Here is a 26,240-nt window from a genome sequence, read left to right as displayed (position 1 = left end):
AACCTGACTTATTTTTCTGAATACTTTTTATTATTAAAGTATACTTTCATACAATAAAATGCATAGATTTTTAAGTGCCCAGTTTAGTGAGTTTCAGCAATGCATACCCTGTGTAACCACTATTCCAGTGAAGATAGAGAACATATGTATTATCCTGAACAATTTTCTTGTGCCCTTTCCATTCAGCCCTCACCCGTCCCCTGCTCAGAGGCAACTACTATTCTGATTTCTACTGCTGTATATTCCTTTTGCCTCTTCTAGAGTTTTATATGAGTGGAATCACACATTAATCTTTTATTTCTGGTTTCTTTCACTTTGTGTAATGCTTTGAGATTCTTCTATATTACATAGAGCAATAGTTTGTTACCAAGTAGTATTATGTTGTATGAATATACCACAATTTGTTATCCAGTCACTTGTTGATAGAGGTATGGATTAACTTAGGTTTTCGGACGTTAAGTTTTTCTGAGGTTTGTTTCTGTAGCGATGAGAGTTGGGTTTTTTCCCCATGTAACCGAGATGGCCTTCGGTTCTGGTTTCCAAAGGATATAAGATACCTTTTCATCTATACTAGTCCTTTTCGTTTTCTTTGAGAGTTGAAATGAGAATACAATCATACATTTAAATGATGCTGTTGACTCATGTTATAGTAAATTTGCTTTTAATTTTTGTTTAAGATTGTTTCTGTCATGGCTTTAGCTTAAAGCTTAAAAAATCACAGTGGGCCGGGTGCGGTGGCTCACGCCTGTAATCCCAGCACTTTGGGAGACCGAGGCGGGCGGATCACGAGGTCAGGAGTTCAAGACCAGCCTGGCCAATATGGTGAAACCCTGTCTCTACTAAAAATACAAAAACTAGCTGGGCGTGGTGGTGTGTGCCTGTAATCCCAGCTACTCAGGAGGCCAAGGCAGAAGAATCGCTTGAACCCGGGAGGCGGAGGTTGCAGTGAGCTGAGATCGCGCCACTGCACTCCAGCCTGGGTGACAGAGTGAGACTCCGTGTGAAAAAAAAAAAAAAAATCACAGCGAGTTTTTGAAAACCGTCTCCTGGAAATTACTCTGTCCCTCAGGTCATTGCCATTTTTTATTTCTTCAGCCATTCTGTTATTTAATAAAACCTTCCCTAGTGATTGAGCAATGTAGATACCAGGACAAAAAGTTGGTTTTATAATTTTATTTTGACAATAGTTTAGTGGAAAACAAAAATTGAAATAATGGATATAACTTAGGTTATGGAATATCTTTGGGTTTTAGTTATCCGTATTCTTTTTTTTTTTTTGAGACGGAGTCTCGCTCTGTCACCCAGGCTGGAGTGCAGTGGTGCGATCTCGGCTCACTGGTTCACGCCATTCTTCTGCCTCAGCCTCTCCGAGTAGCTGGGACTACAGGCGCCCGCGACCATGCCCGGCTAATTTTTTGTATTTTTAGTAGAGACGGGCTTTCACCGTGGTCTCAATCTCCTGACCTCGTGATCCGCCTGCATCAGCCTCCCAAAGTGCTGGGATTACAAGCGTGAGCCACCGCGCCTGGCCTAGTTATCCGTATTCTTTACACTCATTCAAAGGGAATTCAAGGGCAATGCTCAGAAACTTTGTTGGGGTGATAGTGGCATGGATGGATGATGTTAGGAAAGCAGATACGACTTGAATGATTAGATTCATTATGTAAAATTGTATTTGTTTTTTTCTATGGCTGGTAGCATTATTTGACCAGGCTCTGAAAAATTTATGTACTTTCTTTGTAATATTTAATATACCCTATGTTTTTAGGGTCGGGAACTTCTGGCTTCTGCTCCAACTGGATCTGGAAAAACATTAGCTTTTAGCATTCCTATTTTAATGCAGCTGAAACAACCTGCAAATAAAGGCTTCAGAGCCCTGATTATATCACCAACACGAGAACTTGCCAGCCAGGTATGACTTGTAGCTTTTGAAGAGAATGCGATTGGTGTTTACTTCAGTGATCTTTCTTATTCGAGGTAATAAAAAGATCTTAAAAAAGCAAGGCCCATGTCTTCTGTCATGGTCAAGTATCCTCTACACAGCACAGTTCTCTGGATCTGACTCCATGTGGGCAAGTCTTTTAAGTCTTTCTATAAGTTTCTAAAACACAGTGATTTTAATATTTACACTTCTTTGGTAAATGCTTTAAGGTCTTTGAAGTTGAAAGCCTAATGAAATATAGTCCTTCTTGGACTTTTATTTTTCTCATCTTAAAAAAAGGAATACTCATGTTAGTTTTGGTTTTTATTTATTTATTTGTTTGTTTTTAGCCACAGATTCTTACTCTGTTACCCAGGCTGGCATGCAGTGGTGTGATCATGGCTTACTGCAACCTTGATCTCCTGGCCTCAAGAGATCTCCCGCCTCAGCCTCTTGAGTAACTGGGACTACAGGCACATGCCACTGCGCCTGGTTATTTTTTTTCTTTTTGTAGAAACAAGGTCTCCCTATGTTACCCAGGCTGATCTTGAACTCCTGGGTTCAAGTGATCCTCCCACCTTGGCCTACTAAAGTACAGGGCTTACAGGCATGAGTCATTATGCCTGACTCATCTCTGTTGTTTTTTTTTTTTTTGAGAAGGGAAAACTATACAGTGATCTGTTCTACCCTCCCAATGTGCTTAATATGAAACACCTATCAAGTATGAAATAGTCTTGTAATAGTACTGTGTGTGTGTGTGTGTGTGTGTGTGTGTGTGTGTGTATATATTTCTTTTTTTTTTTTTGAAATAGTCATGCTCTGTGGACCAGGCTGGAGTGCAGTGGCGCCATCTCGGCTCACTGCAACCTCTGCCTCCCAGGTTCAAGTGATTGTCCTGCCTCAGCCTCCCAAGTAGCTGAGTTACAGGTGCGCACCATCACACCTGGCTAATTGTTTTTGTATTTTTAGTAGAGATGGGGTTTTGCCATGTTGGCCAGGCTGGTCTCGAACTCCTGGCCTCAAGTGATCCACCCACCTTGTCCTCCTAAAGTGCTGGGATTACAGGTGTGAGCCCCTGCACCCGGCCAATAGTACTGTATTCTGAAAACAATATGTAATAGGTTAGTTTTATCTCTGGCAACTAGTTTATTCCACCTGAAGAAATTATTGAATCTTATTAGGCATCGAAGTTTCAAAATGCTAAGATTTCAGGTTAATCTCCAGATTGTTATGAGTTTAATTTCAGATATTCATGGGTTGGTAATAGATTATTTCATTAATCATGTAAAAGAGAGTATACATCTTGTCCAAGTATATTAGCAGCAAATGTTTTTATCTTTTTTTTTTTTTTTTTTTTTTAGATTCACAGAGAGTTAATAAAAATTTCTGAGGGAACAGGATTCAGGATACACATGATCCACAAAGCAGCAGTGGCAGCCAAGAAATTTGGACCTAAATCATCTAAAAAGTTTGGTAAGGAATTCATACATGGGATGTAGAGCATGTAAGGAATCTGGAAATTATAAATATCCTAATTACTATGTAAGTGTTGTTGAAGTATAGTCATGTATGTATAAAATTTGAATTTTAGAGAACTAAAGAGATCCTCTTCTCACTCTACTGAGAAGTTATACATAAATATATACCGGTAGTTCTCAGCTAGAGATAATCTTGCCTCCCACCTTTCACCACAGGGACGTTTGGCAATAATCTGGAGACATTTGTAGTTGTCACAACTGGGGAGAAGTGCTACTAGCCTGTAGTTACAAGCCTATAGCCAAGGATGCTGTTAAACATTCTGCAGTACACAAGACAGTCCCCTGCAACCAACACTTAGCTGGCCCAAAGTGGTAACAGTGCTGAGGCTGAAAAATTCTGATTTATACCACTGATTTTTAATCTGCCATGGAAATACTCTGGCAGACAAGAATGGCATGCATAGCTGGGTGCAGTGGCTCACACCTGTATTCTTCTCCATACCTGTAGCTAAGGAGAAGCTGAGGTGGGAGGATTGCTTGAGGCCAGGAGTTTGGGACCAGCCTTGGCAACATAGCGAGACTCCATCTCTAAAAGAAATTTTTTAAATAAAAAAAAATTAGCCAGGCATAGTGGTGCACGCCTGTAGTCCTAGCTACTTGGGAGTCTGAGGTGGGAAGATCACTTGAGCCCAGGAGTTCAAGGCTGCCATGAACTATGATTGCACCACTGTACTCCAGCCTGAGCAACAGAGTGAGACTCCATCTTAAAAAAAAAAAACAAAAAGAACGGCTTACATCCTCACCCTTACATCAGCCAGAGAATCTGCTTTCATCTATTTTTCTTTCTTCTTGTTTTTTGACATTGTCCACTTGGAGATAAGCTTTCATCTGTTTTGTTGTTTTTTTTTTTTTTTTAACTCTTGGGCCTCTGCGTAAAATTCCATGTAAAAAAAAATGATTTTCCTGGGGGGAAAAAAGGTTTGAAAATTAAATTGTTCTTTCCTCTTAGAAATTGAGAAGAGGCTGGGTGTTGTGGCTCATGCCTATAATCCGGCATTTTGGGAGGCTGAGGCAGGGAGATTGCTTGAGCCCAGGAATTCGAGACCAGCCTGGACAGCATAGGGAGACCCTGTTTCTACAAAAATAAAAGTAAAAAAAAAATTTACCATCTCTACTAAAAATACAAAAAGTTAGCCAGTCGTGGTGGTGGGTGCTAGTAGTCCCAGCTAGTAGTAGTCCCAGCTACTCCGGAGTGAGAATGGTGTGAACCCCGGAGGCGGAGCTTGCAGTGAGCCAAGGTCATGCCACTGCACTCCAGCCTGGGCGACAGAGCTAGACTCTGTCTCAAAAAAATAATAATAATAAAAATAAGGCAGGTGCAGTGGCATGTGCCTGTAGTCCCAGCTACTCAGAATGCTGATGCCAGAGGATCTCTTGAGCCCAGGAGTTTGAAGTTGCACGCGGTGAGCTATGATCACACCATTGTACTCTATCCAGCCTGGGTGACAGAGCAAGACCCTGTCTCAAAAAAAAAGAAAAAGAGAAAGCTACTCAGATATAATAAAAAGAAAGTAAGGATATAATAGTTTTGTGTTGTTGGCTATAACTACTTCCCACTTCAGGTTATCAACTGAAGTTGAGGAGGCTTAATTCCTAGTTCAAGAGGGATAAATCCTGTTTTTGCAATTTCTACCATTTGTTTTTCCTATAGATATTCTTGTGACTACTCCAAATCGACTAATCTATTTATTAAAGCAAGATCCCCCCGGAATCGACCTAACAAGGTATAGATGATATTTTCATGTCTTTCGTGTGTATTTTTAATTTAGTTGATTATATTTTGTCCTCCATTGCTTGTATTTTTCGTCTTTGGAGCTTGCTGTTTGCTACCTTCAGTCATTGTTGGCACTCAGAATAATGGTTTTTAAAAAAAATTCATAGAAAAGAAAACTATCTTGTCTGGAAGAAAGTTACACATTTTGATAAGCAGTTGGTACAGAATTCCCCTAGACCTTTTTGCGTCTTTCAGCAATGGTGATGGGGTTAATGAAGTTTATGAAAAGCTCTGTTGTCGTTAATGGAACCTCGTATCTTTGAGGCTATTGGAATAGGTACATTAAGCTATGTTTATCTTCCTTTTACCTTTTTCCTGCTGTGTTAGTCTGTTTCCATGCTGCTCTAAACAGCTACCTGAGACTGGGTAATTTATAAAGAATGGAAGGTTTAATTGACCCACAAGTCAGGGCATGACTGGGGAGGCCTTAGGAAACTTACGGTCAGGGCATGACTGGGGAGGCCTTAGGAAACTTACGGTCATGGCAGAAGGCGAAGCAAGGCACATCTTACATGGTGGCAGATAGGGGAGAGAGAGAGAGAGAGAGAGAGAGTGCCCCCGTGAGCCAGTCACCTCCCACCAGGTCCCTCCCTCAACACGTGGGGATTACAATTCGAGATGAGATTTGGGTGGGGATACACAGCCAAACCATATCACCTGCTTGTTTTTCTTTTTTTTTTTTTCTGGTATGATAAAGTGGATCTGAGAAGCAGCATCATAATTTGACTTCCTCATGTGTCCACTGCCCCCACGGTTTACTGAAGTGTCTTGGATCTTTCAGTTCAATATCCACAAGTTGTTTTGTTATTTCTTAGTGTTGAGTGGCTTGTAGTAGACGAATCAGATAAACTGTTTGAAGATGGCAAAACTGGGTTCAGAGACCAGCTGGCTTCCATTTTCCTGGCCTGCACATCCCACAAGGTCCGAAGAGCTATGTTCAGTGCAACTTTTGCATATGATGTTGAACAGTGGTGCAAACTCAACCTGGACAATGTCATCAGTGTGTCCATTGGAGCAAGGTATTTAATTGTTTTTCAACATTATCACACTGATTTTTTTTTTTTAAATACAAGTCTTTTTTAAAGACTGAAGGAGATAGGTTTCTTGGCCTGAGACTAGCAAGGGAGAGAGTTTTACTGATTGAAATGTGTTCTTTTAAGCCAAGATTGTTTAAGGCTTTTTATTTTAGAGTAATCTAAAAGAAGGTTTTTATATTGTCATATTGACATTCCTGTCATCATGCTTTTAGGTGTTTTTTTCCATCCACAGAGTATAACATGAGCTCTGTGGCCACCTGGAAGATTTAGTTTCTTTGATGGCTTAAATAAGTGGACCACAGAGGAAGAACCTGATGTTACTGAGCCACTTGATATATATTTCCTTTTAAAAAATATTTTGGGGAGCATTTTATGCTAAATAAATGCTCAGTGATAGAAAAAAGTTTAAAGAAATTATGATCCTGCTACCTGATGGATTATGTAACCCCTGAAATGATGTAGGAAGACTGTAGCTATATGAAAAAGTGTTTGTAGTACCATATTAAGTGAAAAAGTAGCCAATGGAACAGTAAAGAATACCCTATTTTAAACCTAAAATTCCTGTTTATAAGAAGAAAGCAAGGTTGGGTACGGTGCCTCACACCTGTAATCACGGCACTTTGGGAGGCAGAGGCAGGTGGATCACTTGAGGTCAGGAGTTCGAGATGAGCCTGACCAACATGGTGAAACCCTGTCTCTTCCAAAAATACAAAAATTGGTGTGTGCCTGTAATCCCAGCTACTTGGGAGGCTGAGGCAGGTGTATTGCTTGAACTTGGGAGGGGGAGGTTGCAATGGGCCAAGATCGCCCCACTGCACTCCAGCCTGGGTGACAGAGTGAGACTCCATCTTGAAAAAAAAAAAAAGAAAGAGGAAAGCAGAATGAGTTCACCATAAACATAATTTAAATGGGAAATTAAACATATTTAAATATAATTAATTTATATTTAAATATATTTAGATAAACATAATTAAATGGGAAAAATATGATACAACACAGTACATTGTAACATCTTACAGAGTATTAATAAAGTCTTCATATATCTCACCCCTAACTGTTGGTCTATAAATAAATCTTTGCTAATCATTATGAAAAATGTTTAACCATATGTAATAACAACCTTAAAAATGTTTTTATTATTTTACTCAATAATTTTACAGTTAGAAATTTTTTATAAATAATCAAATACATGAAAATTTATGACTGAAACATAAGTTTTAATGGGTGGCATTTCAAGATATTTTTAAAATTAGAAGAAAGCATTTAAAAATAATTTTGTCTTCAAGTTAAAGTATAAATAATTAAGTACTTATTAATATTGACAGTGGAAAAATTGATTTTATTGGAGTTGTGTGTAAATTTTTTCATTTATTTAGAGTTCAGCGGGAAAAAGCAAAAATTAACTCTTACAAACTACAAGGTATATTTCCTTCTCAGGAATTCTGCAGTAGAAACTGTAGAACAAGAGCTTCTCTTTGTTGGATCTGAGACTGGAAAACTTCTGGCCATGAGAGAACTTGTTAAAAAGGTATATTTGTATTACCTTCTTGAATTTTGGTAAAGTTTGCCAAGACTTATATTACTGGTGGGAGGCTATTACAGTGGTAGCACTGTATCATCATCATCTTGCCTCGTATTCAGTAATCCACTGGTAAATTGATAAGAAAGTACATTGTGCTAACTATATGATCATCCTGCATCGTATTTAGTAATCTAGGAGTAAATTGTTAAGAAGCATGTTGTCCCAACTCTTATCCCAAGGGACAGAAGCTTGCCTCTCAGAATATGGTAAGTTGTCTTTTGGCAGCTCAGATTAGGCTAGGAAACGATCTGCTGCCCTGAGAATCTCATTTTTCCACATTTGCCTGCTCCATCCCTCTGCTGGTTTCTTATAGAAGAACTGGGGTGTTGTAGGACACTGAGTGGGGTTTTCTGTTTTTATCCTTTCAGTAAGTACTGAGTAGAAGCCATAGTTAAAAAGTACTGAGGTGTCAGCGCTGGGCAATACAAGAAATCTCCTAAGCCCTGCCCCTGGAATTTAGTCTTATTTAGAGGGATAAAATAAATACACTTGTGTAACGTAGTCTCTGGTAAAGTGTCCTAAAGGGCTAAAGAGTACTTTTTTAAGCATCCATATAGTCATAATGGGGCCACCAAGGTGAGCCAAATTGGTTGAGCCTTATAGAGGAAATGCTACTAAACTGATCCTTGAAGGATTTTCAGGATAAAACGTGGAGGGGAAGAGCATTGACGGCTGGGGGAGCAGCTTGAGTAAAGCCTTAAGAGGTGGAAGTGAACACCATGTGTTTGAAGACTAATGAAGCAGTTACCTGTCTAGGGCAAACAGTTTATAGTATGGAATTGAAAACCAGGTTGGACAGGAAAGCTGGGGTCAGGATATTTTTGAAGAATGTGACTACATAATTTTGTTTTTGAGACGGAGTCTCGCTCTTTCACCCAGGCTGGAGTGCAGTGGCGTCATCTTGGCTCACTGCAAGCTCTGCCTCCTGGGTTCACGCCATTCTCCTACCTCAGTCTCCCAAGTACCTGGGACTACAGGCGCCTGCCACCACGCCCGGCTAATTGTGACTACATAATTTTTAAGGAAAATTAGTTAAACCGTAATATGTAAGGTGAATTGTAATGGGAAAGATGGAAAGTAAGGAAACCAATCAGGCTTTTAAACTGGGGTGGGCAGAGATGAGGAAGAAATAAGGGCAGCAGCCTTAGTGGTGGGACATTAAGTATAGTTGGAGGATGAAAGGGAAAAGTTTGCAAGTACCTGGCGACTATAGAAATGGTTTGCTTTAGTGGTTAAGACCATGGACTCTGGAGCTGGGCTACTTGGGTAGAAGTTCTAGCTCCACCACGATAGCTTTGCACAACTTATCCTCTCTTCCACATTTTCCTTGTCTGTAAAATGGGATAATAATATCTACCTCATAGAGCTGTTTTACTATTAATTCATTAGTACAAGCATAGTACTTATTATATAATAGTGCTTGGCACATAGTAAATGCTAAATGTATTTTATTAATATTCTTAAGAGAATCATTTGGTACTAGGAAATTTAAGGTTTTCCAGGATATTCCTTGGAGATTATACACCAGAGATTTTTAGCCATGTATGAGCTTTGGGAGGTCTGCAAACCCTGTAAAATTATACGTAAGATTTCTGTGTGAATGAGTGGTTACTTATTAGAAAGTTTCTTAGCTTTCATTAGATTCTGAAAGAGATGTTTAAGCCATCATAAAAAGGCTAAGAAACTCGGCCAGGTGCGGTGGCTTACCTCTGTAATCCCAGCACTTTGGAGGCTGAAGCAGGCGGATCATTAGGTCAGCAGTTCGAGACCAGCCTGACCAACATGGTGAAACCCCGTCTCTACTAAAAATACAAAAAGTTAGCCAGGTGTGGTGGTGTGTGCCTGTAATCCCAGCTACTCAGGAGGCCGAGGCAGGAGAATCGCTTGAACCTGGGAGGCAGAGGTTGCAGTGACCAAAAATGCCCCCCTTTCTTCCAGACTGGGAAAAGGAGCCTACACACAAAAAAAAAAAAAAAAAAAAAAAAAAGGCTAAGAAACTCTAATATGAACAATTAAAAAGATAGAAAGCTGGTTTGAGAGAGAGTAAGGGTTTGATAGTGTAAATGTAAAAATAATTTGCTTAGATACGCAGACATCAGATGTAGTTAAAAAAAAAAAGTTTACTTAGAGATAGTAGTAGAGATTCAACTCAGTAAAATAAAGATTATATTGAAAGAACTGAGAACCAAGGACTAAGCTTGGGGAGAGCACCAGAATTAGGACAAATAATGAGTTAATGAGGGATGAAATACCACCTGTGGGGTTCAGTATACACCTTTGGGGTGATGGGTACACTAAAAGCCCAGATTTCCCCAGTATGCAATATATCTGTGTAACACAATTGCACCTGTACCCCTAAATCCATAAGAATAAAAAAATTTCACCCCAAAAAACCCAATGAATTAAAAATATAATTATTTCATTTTAAGCAGAATAAAAAAAGTTTTGAGGCACAGAAGTCAAGAGATGATTATTTCAAAGTTTGGGCATCTGTTATCGTAGGCGGTATAGGGGGATTGATTAGACAACATTATTGGAATTAGCAAGATGGAGAATATAGTTCAAGTTGAGTGGAAATAACCAATTGTAGAGAATGGTGACGAAGATGGAGGCAGAGTTAGACCACTAGCCCAAGAAATTTAGCCAAGAAAGTACACTAAATTGAAATGGGTTCTTAGAAGCTACAATCAAATTATGAAATAATGACCAATTGTATTCTTGATTGAGTTATGTATGCCAATTTTTGCCTTCTTTTAGGGTTTCAATCCACCTGTTCTTGTTTTTGTTCAGTCCATTGAAAGGGCTAAAGAACTTTTTCATGAGCTCATATATGAAGGTATTAATGTGGATGTTATTCATGCAGAGAGAACACAACAACAGGTAAAATCAAATATATACTTTGAAACTCAGAAGAACTACTTGATTTTAAACTATTGACATTAAATTTATGAAGTACCTGTTTTCATTCTAAAACAATTTAATATATATTCTGTTAACCAGAGAGATAACACAGTCCACAGTTTCAGAGCAGGAAAAATCTGGGTTCTGATTTGTACAGCTTTGCTAGCAAGAGGGATTGATTTTAAAGGTGTGAACTTGGTGATCAACTATGACTTTCCAACCAGCTCAGTGGAATACATCCACAGGATAGGTGAGTTGTCTTTTTTTCCTTCCCCTCTGTCACCCACTGATCTGTGTTAGGACCTCTGCTATTCCCTGCGCATATGCTCACTTCTTAGTGCTGTGAAAATCCAGTGACTTTTATAAATGAATTTTGAGAGCCTCCTTCCCCCCAAAATGTGTTTTTTAATGGTCTAATTTTTCTTAGGTCGAACTGGAAGAGCAGGGAATAAGGGAAAAGCAATTACATTTTTCACTGAAGATGATAAGCCATTATTAAGAAGGTAAATTAGAAAAAATAACCTAGTGTTATTGGCAAAATTGCTTCATTATTCTTATATGTATATTCAATTAAGAGATAATTACAAAATGGCTATGTCCCAAATTCTACTGATAATGGTGTTAGTTGACCAAATTTTAGCCATGGGAAAGGAAAAATGATCAAAAGGCCTTGTTTTTGCCCTTCCATTATTAGAATTTGGAAATACATATTCAAAGTGGAATGTTCATTGTAAGTTTCAGACTCATAGGACTCTTTCAAAGGTTGATGTTAGATTTTAATGTAGAAGATGAGTTTCCTGCAGTTTGACTGCCTACAGTAATTTTTGGTTGATGATGATTAACACTTCACATTTCTAGCTAATGAAATCTAGTTTTGGCCAAAGGGGGTTTGTACTTAGATCTGTTTATCAGTTTTGGTAAATATTTTAGTTGTACTTTCTGAGCTTTGGCTCTGCCACCTGTCAGCCTTTGTATCGCTTTTAAGTGGATTCAAATGTGCGTGTGTAGAGGGATATATTCCAACAACCTAGATCCACCATAGGCCTCAGCAACTCCAAGCATGTGAATCTCATGACCCAAATATTAGTGTAACTGCACCTCAGTTTTCCATCTGTGAAATGAGGATAGTGATAGTATTTACAACACAGGCTTGTCGTGAAGAGTGAAGAAGTTACTATACACAAAAAACTTGGCAACAGTGCCAACCCCATAGTAGGCACTTTCACTTAATGAATTTAAGCTTGACTCTGGCTTCAGTCAATGCTTCCTCCAAGATTGAGTTTACCAGCTTTATAGGGCTTGATAAATGTTGAAATAGCTGCTATCTATAGTTATTCATCAGTGCATTAATTTCAGCCCAGTGGATAGTTCTCTCTGTAATCCAATGTGCTTACATCAGGTAATAATTGAGAATATATCAGAACACTTTGTGGATTACTTTGTGTAGTTTTAGTTCCCTGGAAGGTTGTGCAGAGGGTTTACATTCATAAACATCAATTTAGCAAAGATACAAGTTTATGTTTATGGGTTTCTTTTTCAGCGTTGCCAATGTTATACAGCAGGCTGGGTGTCCTGTACCAGAATACATAAAAGGTTTTCAGAAACTACTAAGGTACAATCTTGAATTTACCTTTATCTTTGTCTGTCTCTTTGTATATACATTCTTTTTTTTTTTTCTTGCTCTGTTGCCCAGACTGGAGTGCAGTGGCATGATCACAGCCCACTGTAGTCTTGATCTCCTAGGCTCAAGTGATCCTCCTGCCTCAGTCCCCTGAGTAGCTGGGACTACAGGAATGTACCACCATGCCTGGCTATAATATTTTTTAGATTTTTGGGGAGTAGAAATGGGGTCTTGCTGTGTTAACCAGGCTAGTCTTGAACTCCTGGCCTCAAGTGATCTTGCTATCTTATATCTTTGCCTCCCGAAGTACTAGGATTACAGACATGTGTCACTGCGCCCAGTCCAAAACTGCTTGTGAATATTACATGTTATTTCCTTGCCAGTTTTTTATCCTTTATTTATTTATTTTTTTTATTTTTTTCCTTGAGATGAAGTCTCAGCTCATTACAACCTCTGCCTCCCAGGTTTAAGCAGTTCTCCTGCCTCAGCCTCTCAAGTGGCTGGAATTACAGGTGTGTGCCACCACGCCCAGCTAATCTTTGTATTTTTAGTAGAGATGGGGTTTCACCATGTTGGCCAGGCTGGTCTCAAACTCCTGACCTCAAGTGATCTGCCCGCCTTGGCCTCCCAAAGTGCTGGGATTATAGGCATGAGCTACTGCACCTAGGCTGATCCTTGAAATTTTAAGTATTCTGATTCTTTTAAAAGTATTCAGTATAAGTAAAATATGCTGAGAATTATCTTAGTTCATAAAGCTGGTAAAAAACTTAATTGATCAAAATCAAACTCTGATGCTTGTTGACATAGGATATAAGGTTGGCACAGGACATATTTTAATCACAGTCAGTAGCTTTTTAAAAGGTTGATTGAATTTATCATCCCTTTGAGTTAGCTCTCTAAATGCTATTAGATGATCTCGTTTATTAGTTACAGCCCCACCTTAAGCCAGTAAATGGTTTTAAAAAATGAATTTTGTGGCCGAGCATGGTAGCTCACGCCTGTAATCCCGGCACTTTGGGAGGCCGAGGCGGGCGGATGACCTGAGGTTGGGAGTTTGAGACCAGCCTGACCAACATGGAGAAACCCCATCTCTACTTAAAATACAAAAAAAATTTAGCTGGGCATGGTGGTGCATGTCTGTAATCACAGCTACTCGGGAAGCTGAGGCAGGAGAATCGCCTGAACCCAGGAGGCAGAGGTTGCTGTGAGCCGAGATTGCGCCATTGCACTCCAGCCTGAGAAACGAGCAAAACTCCGTCTCAAAGTAAAAAAAAAAAAAGAGTTTTGTGATCAAGGATCAAAACTAATTTTAGCTTTAACTCGTCTAATTGAAGTTGCACTTAATTTGTTTCCTCTTTTACTTTGTAACTTTCAGCAAACAAAAGAAAAAGATGATTAAGAAACCACTGGAAAGGGAGAGCATTAGTACAACTCCAAAATGTTTCTTAGAAAAAGCTAAGGATAAACGGTAAGTATGTGGTAAGAAAAATGGCTGTTTGACACCATCATAAAGTTATAGTAGGCATTATTTTTCCTTAGGTAAATTTTTAGAAGTAGAATTGATACTACAGTCTGTTATAAAACGTGACAAAAATAATATATTTTAGGTTGCCTGTAATTGGGGAATTTGTTTGTTTGTTTGTTTGAGATGGAGTCTCGCACTGTCGCCCAGGCTGGAGTGCAATGGCGTGATCTCGGCTCACTGCAACCTCTGCCTCCCGGGTTCAAGCCATTCTACTGCCTCATCATCCCAAATAGCTGGGATTACAGGCTCCCGCCACCGTACCCAGCTATTTTTTTTTTTTTTTTTTTTTTTTGTATTTTTATTAGACATGGAGTTTCACCATGTTGGCCAGGCTGACCTCAGGTGATCCACCTGCCTCAGCCTTCCGAAGTGCTGGTATTACAGGCGTGAGCCACCATGCCCGGCCAGGAATTTGTTTTAATATTGGAATTTTTCTGTATCAATATGTTGATGATCTGTTTTTTTTTCCATCTTGGAAAATATTATTTCAGTTCTCTATAAATTAGAATTATACTGCCCACCTTCTCTACACAGCCCACATTAGGACATGCTACTAAGGCCAATAGTTAGGACCATTGACTTACATGGATCTAGTCTTTGAAGCTGCATATTCTGGGCAGGATTTCAATATGATCTCAGGCTTATGCAGATGCACATTGTAACACCTGTAAAAAGTATTACTTAGGTAAATTTGTGCTAGCTTAGCTGAGTTTTATGAGGATATTATAGTTTTTTAGCATACATATAGGCTACCTTATTTTGCCCGGTAATACTAGGAAGCTTTATATTTTGAAAAGGATAGGCCAAGATATTTTGAACAGTTATACTCTTTCCACCATTTAAGGAAAATGGCACTCTTCACATTCTACCAGAACCAGGTTATTATATACTCTAATAGAATTGTTCAAGTCTATAATTTATTGTTTTTTTTCCCCTGAGAGTGCTATCAGTGGCCTAGGATATTACCATTGTGAAATATGCTAATGCTTATTTCCAGTTACCTCACATCTGTTCTATGGAAGTCATTAGAAAGAAACTTTCCATCAACCAGTAGGCATTTACCAAGTTGTTCTGCAAGGTACTTGGTGGTGGTAGGGTATACAATTGAATATAAAATGCGACTCCTCTCCTGAAGTTAGGGAAAGAAGATTGGTGTACATGACAGAAAATTAGAGACTGGTTTTTAAATAAAATAGGAGTTAAGAGAAAGAAGATTGTGAATTGGTGTGGTTACAGAAGTTTCAACAAAGTAGAACTATCTTTAAGGATAGATAAAATTTAGGCATGGAGAAGGGAACAGGAAGAACAGAGGCATGAAAATTAGAGTGTGCTTTGTAAATAAGTGAACAAGAGTTTTCACATGTTGGTATTGACTATGAGGAATAAAAGTCAGTTCAAATATACAATGTATATATAGTGTCCCAAAATTTTATCATACTTTTAAGTTTTAATAACTTGGGAAGGGTAAGTGCTACAAACTGAAAAAAGTATATTTGAATGATCAATCCTTTTAATTCCATTTGTACTTACTCAGTTTTGGGAATGCTTCACAATCACATTTACTTTTTTTTTTTTTTTTTTTGAGATGGAGTCTTGCTCTGGCACCCTGTCGCCCAAGCTGGAGTGCAGTGCAATCTCGGCTCACTGCAACCTCCACCTCCCAGATTCAAGTGATTCTCATGCCTCAGCCTCCTGGGTAGCTGGGATTACAGGCACCCGCCACCATGCCTGGCTAGTTTTTTTGTATTTTTACTGGAGACGGGGTTTCACCATGTTGGCCAGGATGGTCTAGATCTCTTGAACTCCTGGCCTCATGTGATCTCCCACCTCAGCCTACCAAAGTGCTGGGATTACAAGTGTGAGCCACTGCACCTGGCCAGCATTTTTAAATTTTAATTTTCTGTCGCAGCAGTTTCTGGGTGACACTTAGACCGTGGATTGGTAGCGAACCTTGTTATGCTTGGCCACTTTGGTCACCTAATCTGTCTTAATAGATTTGTTGGTGGTAGAGGAGTGGGTCACATCAGAACTGTTGTGCATGCGTTACTCTTCGGTGGTCTTAAAGCCAAGATAACAAATGCAGTCCTTTCAGGCACTGAGCAGCAACTGATGAAAGTTTTTACAAAGGTCAAAAATCAACTAGAACATAAGATGGTGGCTATGTTGAATTTTAATAAGATACATCAGTATTTTAAATAATTATACTTTAAATGCTGATTTGTTTTTGTTTTGAGATGGAATCTCTGTCGTTAGGCGGGAGTGCAGTGGCGCAATCTCGGCTCACTGCAACCTCCACCTCCCGGGTTCAAGTGATTCTCCTGCCTCAGCCTCCTGAGTAGCTGGGATTACAGGCACGCACCACCATGCCCAGCTAATTTTTGTATTTTTAGTAGAGATGGGGTTTCACCACGTTGGCCAGGGTGGTCTTGATCTCCTGACCTTGTGATCTGCCCGCCTCGGCCTCCCAAAGTGCTGGGGTTACAGGCATGACCCACCGCGCCCAGTCTAAATGCTGATTTTTATAAGTTTATAGCATTTCTACTTCTGGGGTTTTTTGAGACAGGGTCTCAGTCTGTCACCCAGACTGGAGTGCAGTGGCACAATCAGGGCTCACTGCAGCCTCGACCTCCTGGGCTCAAGCAGTCCTCCCACCTCAGCCCCCTGAGAAGCTGGGACTACAGGCTTATGCCACCATGCCTGGCTAATATTTTTTATTTTTAGTAGAGATGGGGTTTCGCCATGTTGCCTAGGCTGGTCTCAAACTCCTGGACTCAAGCGATCTGCCTGCCTCTGCCTCCCAACGTGGTGGGATTACAGGCATAAGCCACTGCACCTGCCTTCTTCTGAGGTTATTAAAACTTAATTTGTACTAAGACTTCGAAGACACTTGATATAAATCTTGTCATATCAGCCCCCTGCTTAAGGTGCTTTGGTTGTGTCTCCATTTTCTTCATATGTAAAGGCCATACTACTAAACAGCGTACAAGCAAGACCCATCATGATCCAACTCTGGCTTACCTCTACGCTATAGATGTTTCCTTAATGATCCCACCCATGCCTATAGGCTCAGCTCATACTTCTATGCTGATAGCTCTTAAGTTCTTATCTTCAGCCCCAACTTCCCCATTGAGCTACAAACCTGAATCCTTGTTGCCTAGTGGACCTCACTTCAGGCACCACAAACTCAGCCCCATGCAGTGAGTGGGGGAGGAACTGGATTTGGAGCCAGAAGAACTGGTTCTAATATCTGCTTCCCTGTGTAGAGTTGGGATTTGGGATTATATGAGTTAATATACACCAAAGAACTTTGTATTACTGTAATAATAGTTTGCAAACATTGATTATTTTCTCAAAACTTTTTTCCTTTATCTGTTACCACTTAATGACATTCAACCTTCACTAGGCTATAGGATCAGACTGATAGGATTCGTGTCTAACATGGATTGCCAGTGAGTGATGACTAGCAAGTTCCTCAACCACTCTGTGCCTCATTTTCCTCGTCTGTAAACAGAGGATAATAATAGAATACTCCTCATAAGTTGTTAGGAAAATTACCCGAGTGAATACATGTAAAGCACTTAATAACCGTTTCTAGCATGTAGTAAGCACTGAATCAATGTGAACTCATTAGGTCAGGATCCGAATCTAACTGTCATACCATGTAGTAATGTAGTTTACTGTGATGGTTCTGCCTCACTTAGGTGATTGTGATTTTCTAAAGGGCAGAGACCATGTCTAATGCATCTTTGTGTTCCTAGTACCTCATTATTTGATACACAGTAGGTTTCAGTAAGTGTTTATTAAACTGGTGGTGGGGTTATGGAAAGTAAATATATGTAGAATTTTTTATTCAATTTTCCTTACTTTGCTCTTTACAGGAAAAAGGTCACTGGTCAGAACAACAGGAAGAAAGTAGCTCCTGAAGACAAAAGTTAAAAACAGACTTTAAAAATACTGTCCCAGAAATGTAATTTTATGATCCCAGCATGAATGTTGTTTTCATGGAATACTTGAAGTCTTACAGTCACCTGTACCAAACATTTGAAATCAACTACAAGTACATGGGATTGGTGATAAATGATCCTAAACTATCAAGTCAATTTCAATTTGTAGGTGCCTTTTTTTTTTTTTTCCTGTAGAGATGAGGGTCTCGCCATGTTGCCCAGGCTGGTCTTGAACTCCTGACCTCACACAGTCCTCCTGCCTCAGCCTCCTGAGTAGCTGAGATTACAGGCACAAGCTCCTGCAGCCAACTCTGTAGGTGACTTTTAAATGATTATACAATGGAAATAACATTCATTAACATTTCTGTGGTTTGAATCCAGAGAGATACTTCTTATAGAAGAACAAATGTTTATGCTAAAAATAACACCAAAATGTGGTGAACTCTTAAGGACTTTTCCCTTCAAGTGTGAAGGAAGGTGTGATGAATGCTGTGGAGAGGCATCTGGAACAGAAATTCGAAATAAAGCCTTGACATTAAATACCCCTTCCACTACTCACTTTGTGGATGGTAGCATGGGCTGTCTACCAAGAAGAAACCTGCTGCTCTCTCTTAATTTTAATATTTCCTAATTTGTTGATGGCCTTTTGTGTTGTGAACCGCAACAAAGAGAGGCCTCTTCTGTGGCTGGTTGTTCCAGTTCCCTGGGATTTTAAATTCTTTGGTCTATTAAGTATCCTTGTATTGGATACTTAATACCTTAGCACTGTCATAATGTTGTACAAGATCATGATCAGCTTCTCCCTTTCTTCATTTTCTGTCATTTAACCATGTTCTTTCCTGTCTCTTTCCATTTAAGATATTTTATTTGAATACTGATAAACATTTTATCCTGATAAGGAAGAATGTTCTTGTTACTTGATATACCTCTGTCTTCATTCTCTTACAGCTTATCTTTCCTTAGGTTGATGGTGCCTCATTTAGTAAGTAGATCTCTACCTAAGCTAAAGGATTATGATCATATGGTGTTGGAGACTATTAGCTATTAGATTTTTCTCAAATACGAGTTTTGTACAATGGAATGAAAAATTGACTTCATATACGTAAGACTGGTGCCTAAGAATGACTTGAATGTTACCAGTACTACCACAGAACTATAATATACATTACCTTTTCTCAGCAGCATTTGAATTCAACTTATTTATTTCCTCTATTCATAGCTTTTTGTTCTAGAGTCAGAACAGGTGGACTTTGCTTTGAATATTTTAGATGGGACAAAAATTGTTCATCTTCAGAATTTATTTAAAGAAAGACCTACTGGTACAGGGTGTAAAAATACTTACAAGAATATGATTTTTTTGTTTGTTCATGCAAACAGATCCTTTACCCAATATATATTCTGGAGGTAGGTATACTGATGCAACCCATTTGCCAGCTGTGTGACTTTGAGTAAGTTCTTAATTTCTCAGAGTTTCAGTGTTCTCATCTATGAAATTATGTCTCAAATTGTAAGTACCTAGCACTGTACCTGACACATAGTAAACTCACAATAAATATTTCTTTAACAAACATAGATGTTGTTAGGAATACAGGCTTGATAACACAGTCCTTACCCTTACAATGTAATGTTAGAGATAAAGGAGCAGATAGAGTCACGCATCACTTAATGACAGAGATATGTTCTGAGAAACGCATCGTTAGGTGATTTTGTCATGGTGCAAACATCATGTTGTATACTTCCACAAACCTAGATGGTATAGCCTACCAGTACACCTAGGCTATATGGCATAGTCTTGTTGCTCCTAGGCTACAAACCCGTATAGCATGTTACAGTCCTGAACGCTATAGACAGTTGGAACATGTAGACTTGTATAAACACTGCAACACTTCCTACACTAAATTTATTGAAAATATTTTTCTTGGCCAGGCACGGTGGCTCATGCCTGTAATCCTAACACTTTGGGAGCCCTAGGCGGGCAGGTTGTCTGAGCTCAGGAGTTTAGAGACCAGCCCGGGCAACATGGCAAAACCCCATCTCTACTAAAAAAATACCAAAAAAAGTTAGCCGGGTGTGGTAGCATAGTCCCAGCTAGTCAGGAGTCTGAGACAGGAGAATAGCTTGAACCTGTGAGGCGGAGTTTGCAGTAAGCCGAGATCGCGCTACTGCACTCCAGCCTGGGTGACAGGGCAAGACTGTCTTGAAAATACACACACACACACACACACACACATTATATCTATTATGTGTTATATATATTAGATATATGTTTTTTTCTTCAATAAATTAAACTTAGCTTACTGTAACTTTTTTACTGTATAAGATTTTTTTTCTTTTTTTTTTTTTTTTTGAGAAACAGGGTCTGTCACCTAATTTGGAGTTTAGTGGCACAATAATGGCCCACTGCAGCCTTGACCTCTTAGGCTCAAGTGATCCTCAAACCTCAGCCTCCCGAGTAGCTGGTACTATAGGTGCGGGCCACCAACACTCAGCTAATTTTTAAATTTTGTAGAGACGAGGTCTTGCTTGTTGTCCAGGTTGGGTTTTTTAGAATTTTTTTGTTTTTTTTTTTTTGGAGATGGAGTCTTGCTCTGTCGCCCAGGCTGGAGTGCAGTGGCATGATCTCGGCTCACTGCAACCTCTGACTCCTGGGGTCAGGTGATTCTCCTGCCTCAGCCTCCCGAGTTGCTGGGACCACAGGCGTGCACCACCACACCCAGCTAATTTTTGTATTTTTAGTAGTGACAGGGTTTCACCATGTTGGCCAGGCTGGTCTCAAACTCCTGACCTTGGGTGAGCCACTATATCCAGCCTTTATAAACTTTTTGACTCTTGTAATAACACTTAGCCTAAAATGCAAATGTACAGCTGTAGAAAAATTCTTTCTTTCTTTATATCCTTATTCTAGAAGCTTTTTTTCTATTAAGTTTTTTGTTTGTTTTGTTTTACTATTTACTTTTAAAACTTTTTTTGTTAAAAACCATGGCACAAACACACACATTATGCTAGGCCTACAAAAGGTCAGGATCATCAGTCTCACTGTCTACCACCCCCACTTCTCATCCCACCATTGTATCTGCTGTCTGTGGCTGACCAAAACATCATCATGTAGCACATGACTAATGTGGCAAGTGCTCTGTTAGATGTAAGGCCATGATGCTAAAGCATCACGGGAGGGCATCTAACCCAGATTGGGGATGTCATGGAAGGCCGACAACCTGAGTTGAATCCTGCAAATGTAAAAACCAATAGGCAAAGAAGAGGAACAAAAGGGATTCCAGGACAAACTGAGGTCACATCTATGATCCTTGACTTTATTGTGTTTGTTTAAAGTATCTGCAGTAACCTGTATCAACCTAGTTTGTCAGTGTATTAATACTAAATTTAGCTCCTTCAAAGCAGCTGAAGTATGTGCTACATAAATTTCAGCTTCACCCAAGGAAGGGAAGGAGTGAAATTAGTGAATAGACAGTTACAGCAAAAGAAACAAAAAACATAAAAATTGAATAGCTGGCCCTGGTGAAATCAGCAAGGACTTTGGAGTCAAACTGGCCTGGATTTGAATCCTGATCCTATTGCTTGTAGCTGTATGATCTGGACAAATAACAGTAACTGTTTCTAACCTTGATTTTCTCATCTGTAAGATGCCAATTGTAACTCCTAAGGATACTGAGGATTTTTAAAAATGCCTGTACAGTTCCTGACCAGTGGTTTGTGCCTAATAACTTACTACAAATTATTACCCAGTAAAAACCCTGAGACGAGTGAAAACATAAAGCTAATTAATCCATTACTTGTTAGCAAGCAAACTACGTGCTTGAGAAAATTACTCAACTTTCATGTTTTACTTCCAGACAGTAGTTTGATTAAAAGAAAAAAAAAAAAAATCACAGTCCAGGCATGTGGCTCATACCCTGGCACTTACTTGGAGGCCGAGGTGGGAGCATAGCTTGAGCCCAGCAGTTTGAAACCAGCCTGGGCAACATAGATCCTATCTACAAAAAAAAAAAAAAAAAAAAAATTGGCCTGGTGTGGTGGTGCATGCCTGTGGTCCCAGCTACTCAGGAGGCTGAGGCGAGAGGATCGCTTGAGCCCGGGAGGTTGAGGCTGCTGTGAACCATGATCATGCCACTGCACTCCAGCCTGGGCAACAGAGCAAGACCCTGTCTCAAAAAAAAAAAAAAAATCAGTAAAAAATAGCCGAAATAGCTGCAGAGTAATTTTGAACTGCCTTCCAAAAACCACTGTTTTGCACTTGCCTGCAAGAATAGGAAAAACAAAGGGGCTGTAAGGTGGCAGGATGGCAGAACCAAACAAGAGTAGTACACCTTGGAGTTTTTTTGAAATATGGGTTGGGTTTTTGTGCTCTTGGTTGATTTAAAATAAAATTTAAATGCCTTCAGCGTCTGTGATAGGTGCCAACATGAAGCTACCGAGTTCCAGAGAAAGACGGGAGAGCTAATCAGTGCTGCGAGACTATCAAAGGGCCCTTCAGGACCTATCTGTTCTTTGTAAAGAGTAACAATAAAAGAACACCAGTGTACCCACCGTATAGTTTAAAAATCAGGACTCAGCCTACTCTTTCCACTAACCGCGATCATGGTTTTCAAACGGAGGACCAACGGCGCTTTGCCACTGGGTCGCCAGCTGCGCCCTGCAGAGGGCCTACCAGACAATGAATCAGCTCCCTTGGAGAGGCGCCCGCGACCGCCCCACCAGCCCGAGAGCTAGAATTGAACCTGGGGGACCCCTGCGGCGCCGGATCACGTGCCGTGGGCGCGCCACGCCTCCCCGAGGGCCGGGGGGGGGGGGGTCACGTGGGCGCACGGCCCCGCCCCATCGCCCGGTCCGCGGCGAGGTGGGGCCTGGTGTTTGCCCCGGAAGTGGCTGTCTTCAGCTGACGGTGCTGATAAGGTGGCGGCGGCGAAGGCAGCGGCAGGTCGGGAGCAAGATGGCGCTGCGGCCAGGAGGTGGTTCTGGCGGCGGCGGGGCCGCGGGAGCCGGCGCGGGGTCCGCCGGGGGAGGCGGGTAGGTGTGAAGAGCCGGGCAGGAGCCCGCTGGCCTCCGCGGGGGCGGCGAGGGGCGCTTGGCAGTATGGCAGTTTTCTCCAGCTCCGATCCTTTTCCTCGGAACTGGGCTGCGGGAGGAGGGTCATCCCCCAGGGACCCAGGCCGAAAGGGGCGTGTGGAGCCCGGGTGCCGAACGCTTGTGTTCCGGGATCAGTTGGGGGCGCCGGCCGCCTGGGGTCGAGCGGGGAGCGAGCGCGCGCCCAGTGTGGGAGGGGAGAGAAGATGAGGGTCCTCTTGGGGTGAGGGGGCGGGGTAAATCAAGAACCGCGACTCCGCTCCTAGTCCTGGCTGCCTCTGAAGCGACCAGGGTCTTCCCTTTCCCTGGGCTTTCTAGACTTCACTAGATGTATTGGAGGGAGGGCTTTAAAAATCTGTTCACAAAGCTGGAGGGCTGTTTCCAAGGGGGGTGTGTGTGGACGATTTGTCTCTTTCCCTTTTAGAGTGTCCTGTCCTCTTTATTTCCTTAACCCGCGACAAACAGCAGGAACATCTAAAGACCTGAGTTAGTAATGGTCTTGAGATAGAGTTCTTGTCTTGTACACTAACTCTTAAGACTTGTCTGTCTCATTTTTAAAAAGGCATTTAAAAACAAAGAAAGTGCACTGTTAAACAGCAGTTGCGTATTTATTAGAACAAAGCTTCCAGACTCAGCCCTTAAACAAATGTGCCCTCTGCCACATTTCAGCCAAGAACTGCCGTGGTTCTTATACCCAGAATGGTAAGGGAGATGTACATTTTACAAGTTAACAGATTCGTTATCATTTAAGGAAATATTTTATTCTGGGAAGTTTTCACTCCACTTCTATAATGACCTAGTCTGCTTTTGTTTTACTAACCAACACATAACAGCACACACATTTGGAGGTAAAAGTAGCTTTGCATCTTCAGTATCCTAAATTATGTTTGGAAAACGAAGTGTTAGGTTTTTTTTTTTATATGTAGTGTTCCAGTTTCGGAGTCGTGAACACTACAAAAGTGTAAGGTCCTTAAAGTTATCACCTCTTGCAGGTGCTTGTCAGTAAACGAGCAGCGGCTGTTCAATAAACCACCTGTGTGCAACCCCATTTTTCATTTCCTCTGCACATCTTTTAGATTTTTAAACTTTTTGCTTTCTCTTTTGTTCTCTTCGTTGTTTCATTAGAGGGTTTTTTAACAAATAAATACTTCGTATAAGCTAGTTTCTGGCTGGAGAAGAAACGTATGTAATAATTTCCCCTCTATTTGTTTTTTCTTTTCCTTTTTTCTTTTGTCTTGTTTGTTTTTTTCTGGGTGGTTTTTTTCGTTTGTTTTGTTTTTTTCCCCGAAAGGAAGTCTTGCTCTGTTGCCCAGGCCAGAGTGCAGCGGCGTGATCTTGACCCACTGCAGCCTCTGCCTCCTGGGTTCAAGCGATTCTCCTGCCTCAGCCTCGGAGCAGCTGGGATTACAGGTGCGCACCACCATGCCCGGCTAATTTTGTTGATTGATTGATTGAGACAGAGTCTCGTTCTGTCACCCAGGCTGGAGTGCAGTGGCACGATGTTGGCTCACTGCAACCTCGACCTCCCGGGTTCAAGTGATTCTCCTGCCTCAGCCTCCCAAGTAGCTGGGATTACCGGCGTGCGCCACCACGCCCAGCTAATTTCTGTATTTTTAGTAGAGACGGGGTTTCACCATGTTGGCCAGGCTGGTCTCAAACTCCTGGCCTCAAGTGATCCGCCCACCTTGGCCTCCCAAAGTTCTAGAATTACAGGCGTGAGTCACCACGCCCGGCATCCTCTATTTATTTCCTATATGTGATTACAGTTTCTAAAATGTCCCTGGATGGTATTAATTTGATCAAGTATATGATTAATCATGGCACCAAGTTCTGGGAAAATGTAAACTTAGAAGAATTTGTATCTAGACCCAAATTTTTATTTACTTAAAAAATGTTTTTGGGTGGGGAGGACCTCAGGTTCAGAAATTCAAGTGCATTATTCCCTTTAGTTTATAATATTTGAGTATCATTGGTCCATGGACACAAATTTTTAAAATAAATATGGGTTGAATTTTTGATTTTAAAATTTCCCTCCTTTGTAAATGTAGTAACATCTGCATTCTAAAACTGTAAACGATATATGGGAGAGAAAGAAGTGGTTAAAATGATCCTTACCTTGAAAAATGTATGGTACGGATGTTACATATATTGGCAACTTTCTGAGGCTGAGAAGCTGTATCCTTAATAGAAAAAGGAATATTATGCTTTTTTAGAGAGTAATGGTAAAGGCTGAAGTTATTTTATTTTATTTTTAATTTTCTTTTTGCCACCCACCCTCCCTGAAATTATTTTGTAAGGGAACTTAACATTATGGCAACCTAAGTATATTTGAAGAAAAAAAAAAAGGCAACTTCTCTACACCTTTAATGGAGAAAATCCATGAACTATAACTGACCGTATTGTTTACATACTTCTCTCTATTCTAAGAGGCTAATAAGCAAAACACAATAACGTTTTCCAAATTTAATATTACCCTACTTTTGATGGGTGTCCTGAATGAGCTACTTTAGAGTTGTATAAAGGCAAAATTTGCCTAAGAGATGAGAAGTATATGTGTGTATATATATATATATATTTTTTTTTAATCAAGGCAGAAAAAAAAAGAGTCGAAAGATCTGGATTAGTCTGTAGTCATTGAATGCCTACATGGGTAAGGTACTGTTCTTGATGCTGTAATGAATTAAAAAGACATCAAAACGTGGTCCCTATCCTTGGAGAATGTACAAAATAACTGTGGTACAAAGTAAAGGAGAACAAAGAGGTCACGTTCTTCTGGGATGTTGTCATTTGTGAACTTGTCTGTTTTTTCCTGATTTTTTACAAGCTTTTAGAGGGCTTCCTCATCTTTTCTTCTTTCACTGCTTCTAGCACATTTTGCACATAAAAAACATTCTGTAAATATTTGTGGATTCCAACTATATCAAAGGCAAATAAGGGGTATTTCAGTTGGCCCACAGAGTTAGAGGAAGAGGAAGCGGTCAAGAGATCGTCATAGAGATGGGAAGGCCTAGTGAACACTAAGGAAATAATGTACCTGCAGCGCCAGATGACTGTGGCTCTGAGTGGCAGAGAAGAGTTTTGTGAGATGAAACTGCAAAGTAGAGTTGTGCCCAAACTAGAGAGGGCCTTGAGTGTAAACTAAGGAAATTCAGTTTCAGAGAAATCATTCCATAGTTTTAACTTCAGGAGTGCATCTTGCTAAAGGACCATTTAATTATTGCGTAATGGTCCATCATTTAGAAAGATGTCTCTCACTTGTGCTGCATCAGATGAATTAGAAACCAGAGTCTGGAGGTGGGGAGATCCATTAGGAAG

General features: G+C 40.4%; 2 protein-coding genes across 15 annotated transcripts in view; both read left to right on the top strand.

Annotated features, from left to right (window-relative positions):
• Nucleotides 1-22,468, top strand: part of DDX52 (DExD-box helicase 52) — a 34,291-nt gene extending 11,823 nt beyond the window's left edge. Inside the window, exons 5-15 of the mRNA XM_032163097.2 lie at nt 1,769-1,912; nt 3,283-3,394; nt 5,111-5,183; nt 6,049-6,252; nt 7,708-7,798; nt 10,610-10,732; nt 10,853-11,003; nt 11,181-11,256; nt 12,294-12,365; nt 13,750-13,842; nt 17,778-22,468. Coding sequence (XP_032018988.1) covers nt 1,769-1,912; nt 3,283-3,394; nt 5,111-5,183; nt 6,049-6,252; nt 7,708-7,798; nt 10,610-10,732; nt 10,853-11,003; nt 11,181-11,256; nt 12,294-12,365; nt 13,750-13,842; nt 17,778-17,835 — 1,197 coding nt within the window. The 3' untranslated portion in view covers nt 17,836-22,468. The remainder of the gene's footprint in view (nt 1-1,768; nt 1,913-3,282; nt 3,395-5,110; nt 5,184-6,048; nt 6,253-7,707; nt 7,799-10,609; nt 10,733-10,852; nt 11,004-11,180; nt 11,257-12,293; nt 12,366-13,749; nt 13,843-17,777) is intronic.
• Nucleotides 22,469-22,689: 221 nt separating this feature from the next.
• SYNRG (synergin gamma) overlaps nt 22,690-26,240 on the top strand; it is a 91,686-nt gene continuing 88,135 nt past the window's right edge. For 13 of the 14 annotated variants that reach the window (XR_009215195.1, XR_009215194.1, XM_032163093.2 and 10 more), the window contains exon 1: nt 22,714-22,868. Coding sequence is in view for 11 of the 14 variants with exons in the window: in XM_032163093.2 (XP_032018984.1) it covers nt 22,792-22,868 (77 nt within the window). In the remaining 3 variants the exon portion in view is untranslated. Of the gene's footprint in view, nt 22,869-26,240 lie in introns of all 14 variants that reach the window. The other variant, XM_058445246.1, reaches the window with a different exon arrangement.

This window comes from Hylobates moloch, unplaced genomic scaffold, assembly GCF_009828535.3.
Source record: "Hylobates moloch isolate HMO894 unplaced genomic scaffold, HMol_V3 SCAFFOLD_10, whole genome shotgun sequence".
Lineage (NCBI taxonomy): Eukaryota > Metazoa > Chordata > Mammalia > Primates > Hylobatidae > Hylobates > Hylobates moloch.
Note: the sequence above shows the minus strand (reverse complement) of the source record. Positions and strands in the feature narration are given on the sequence as shown.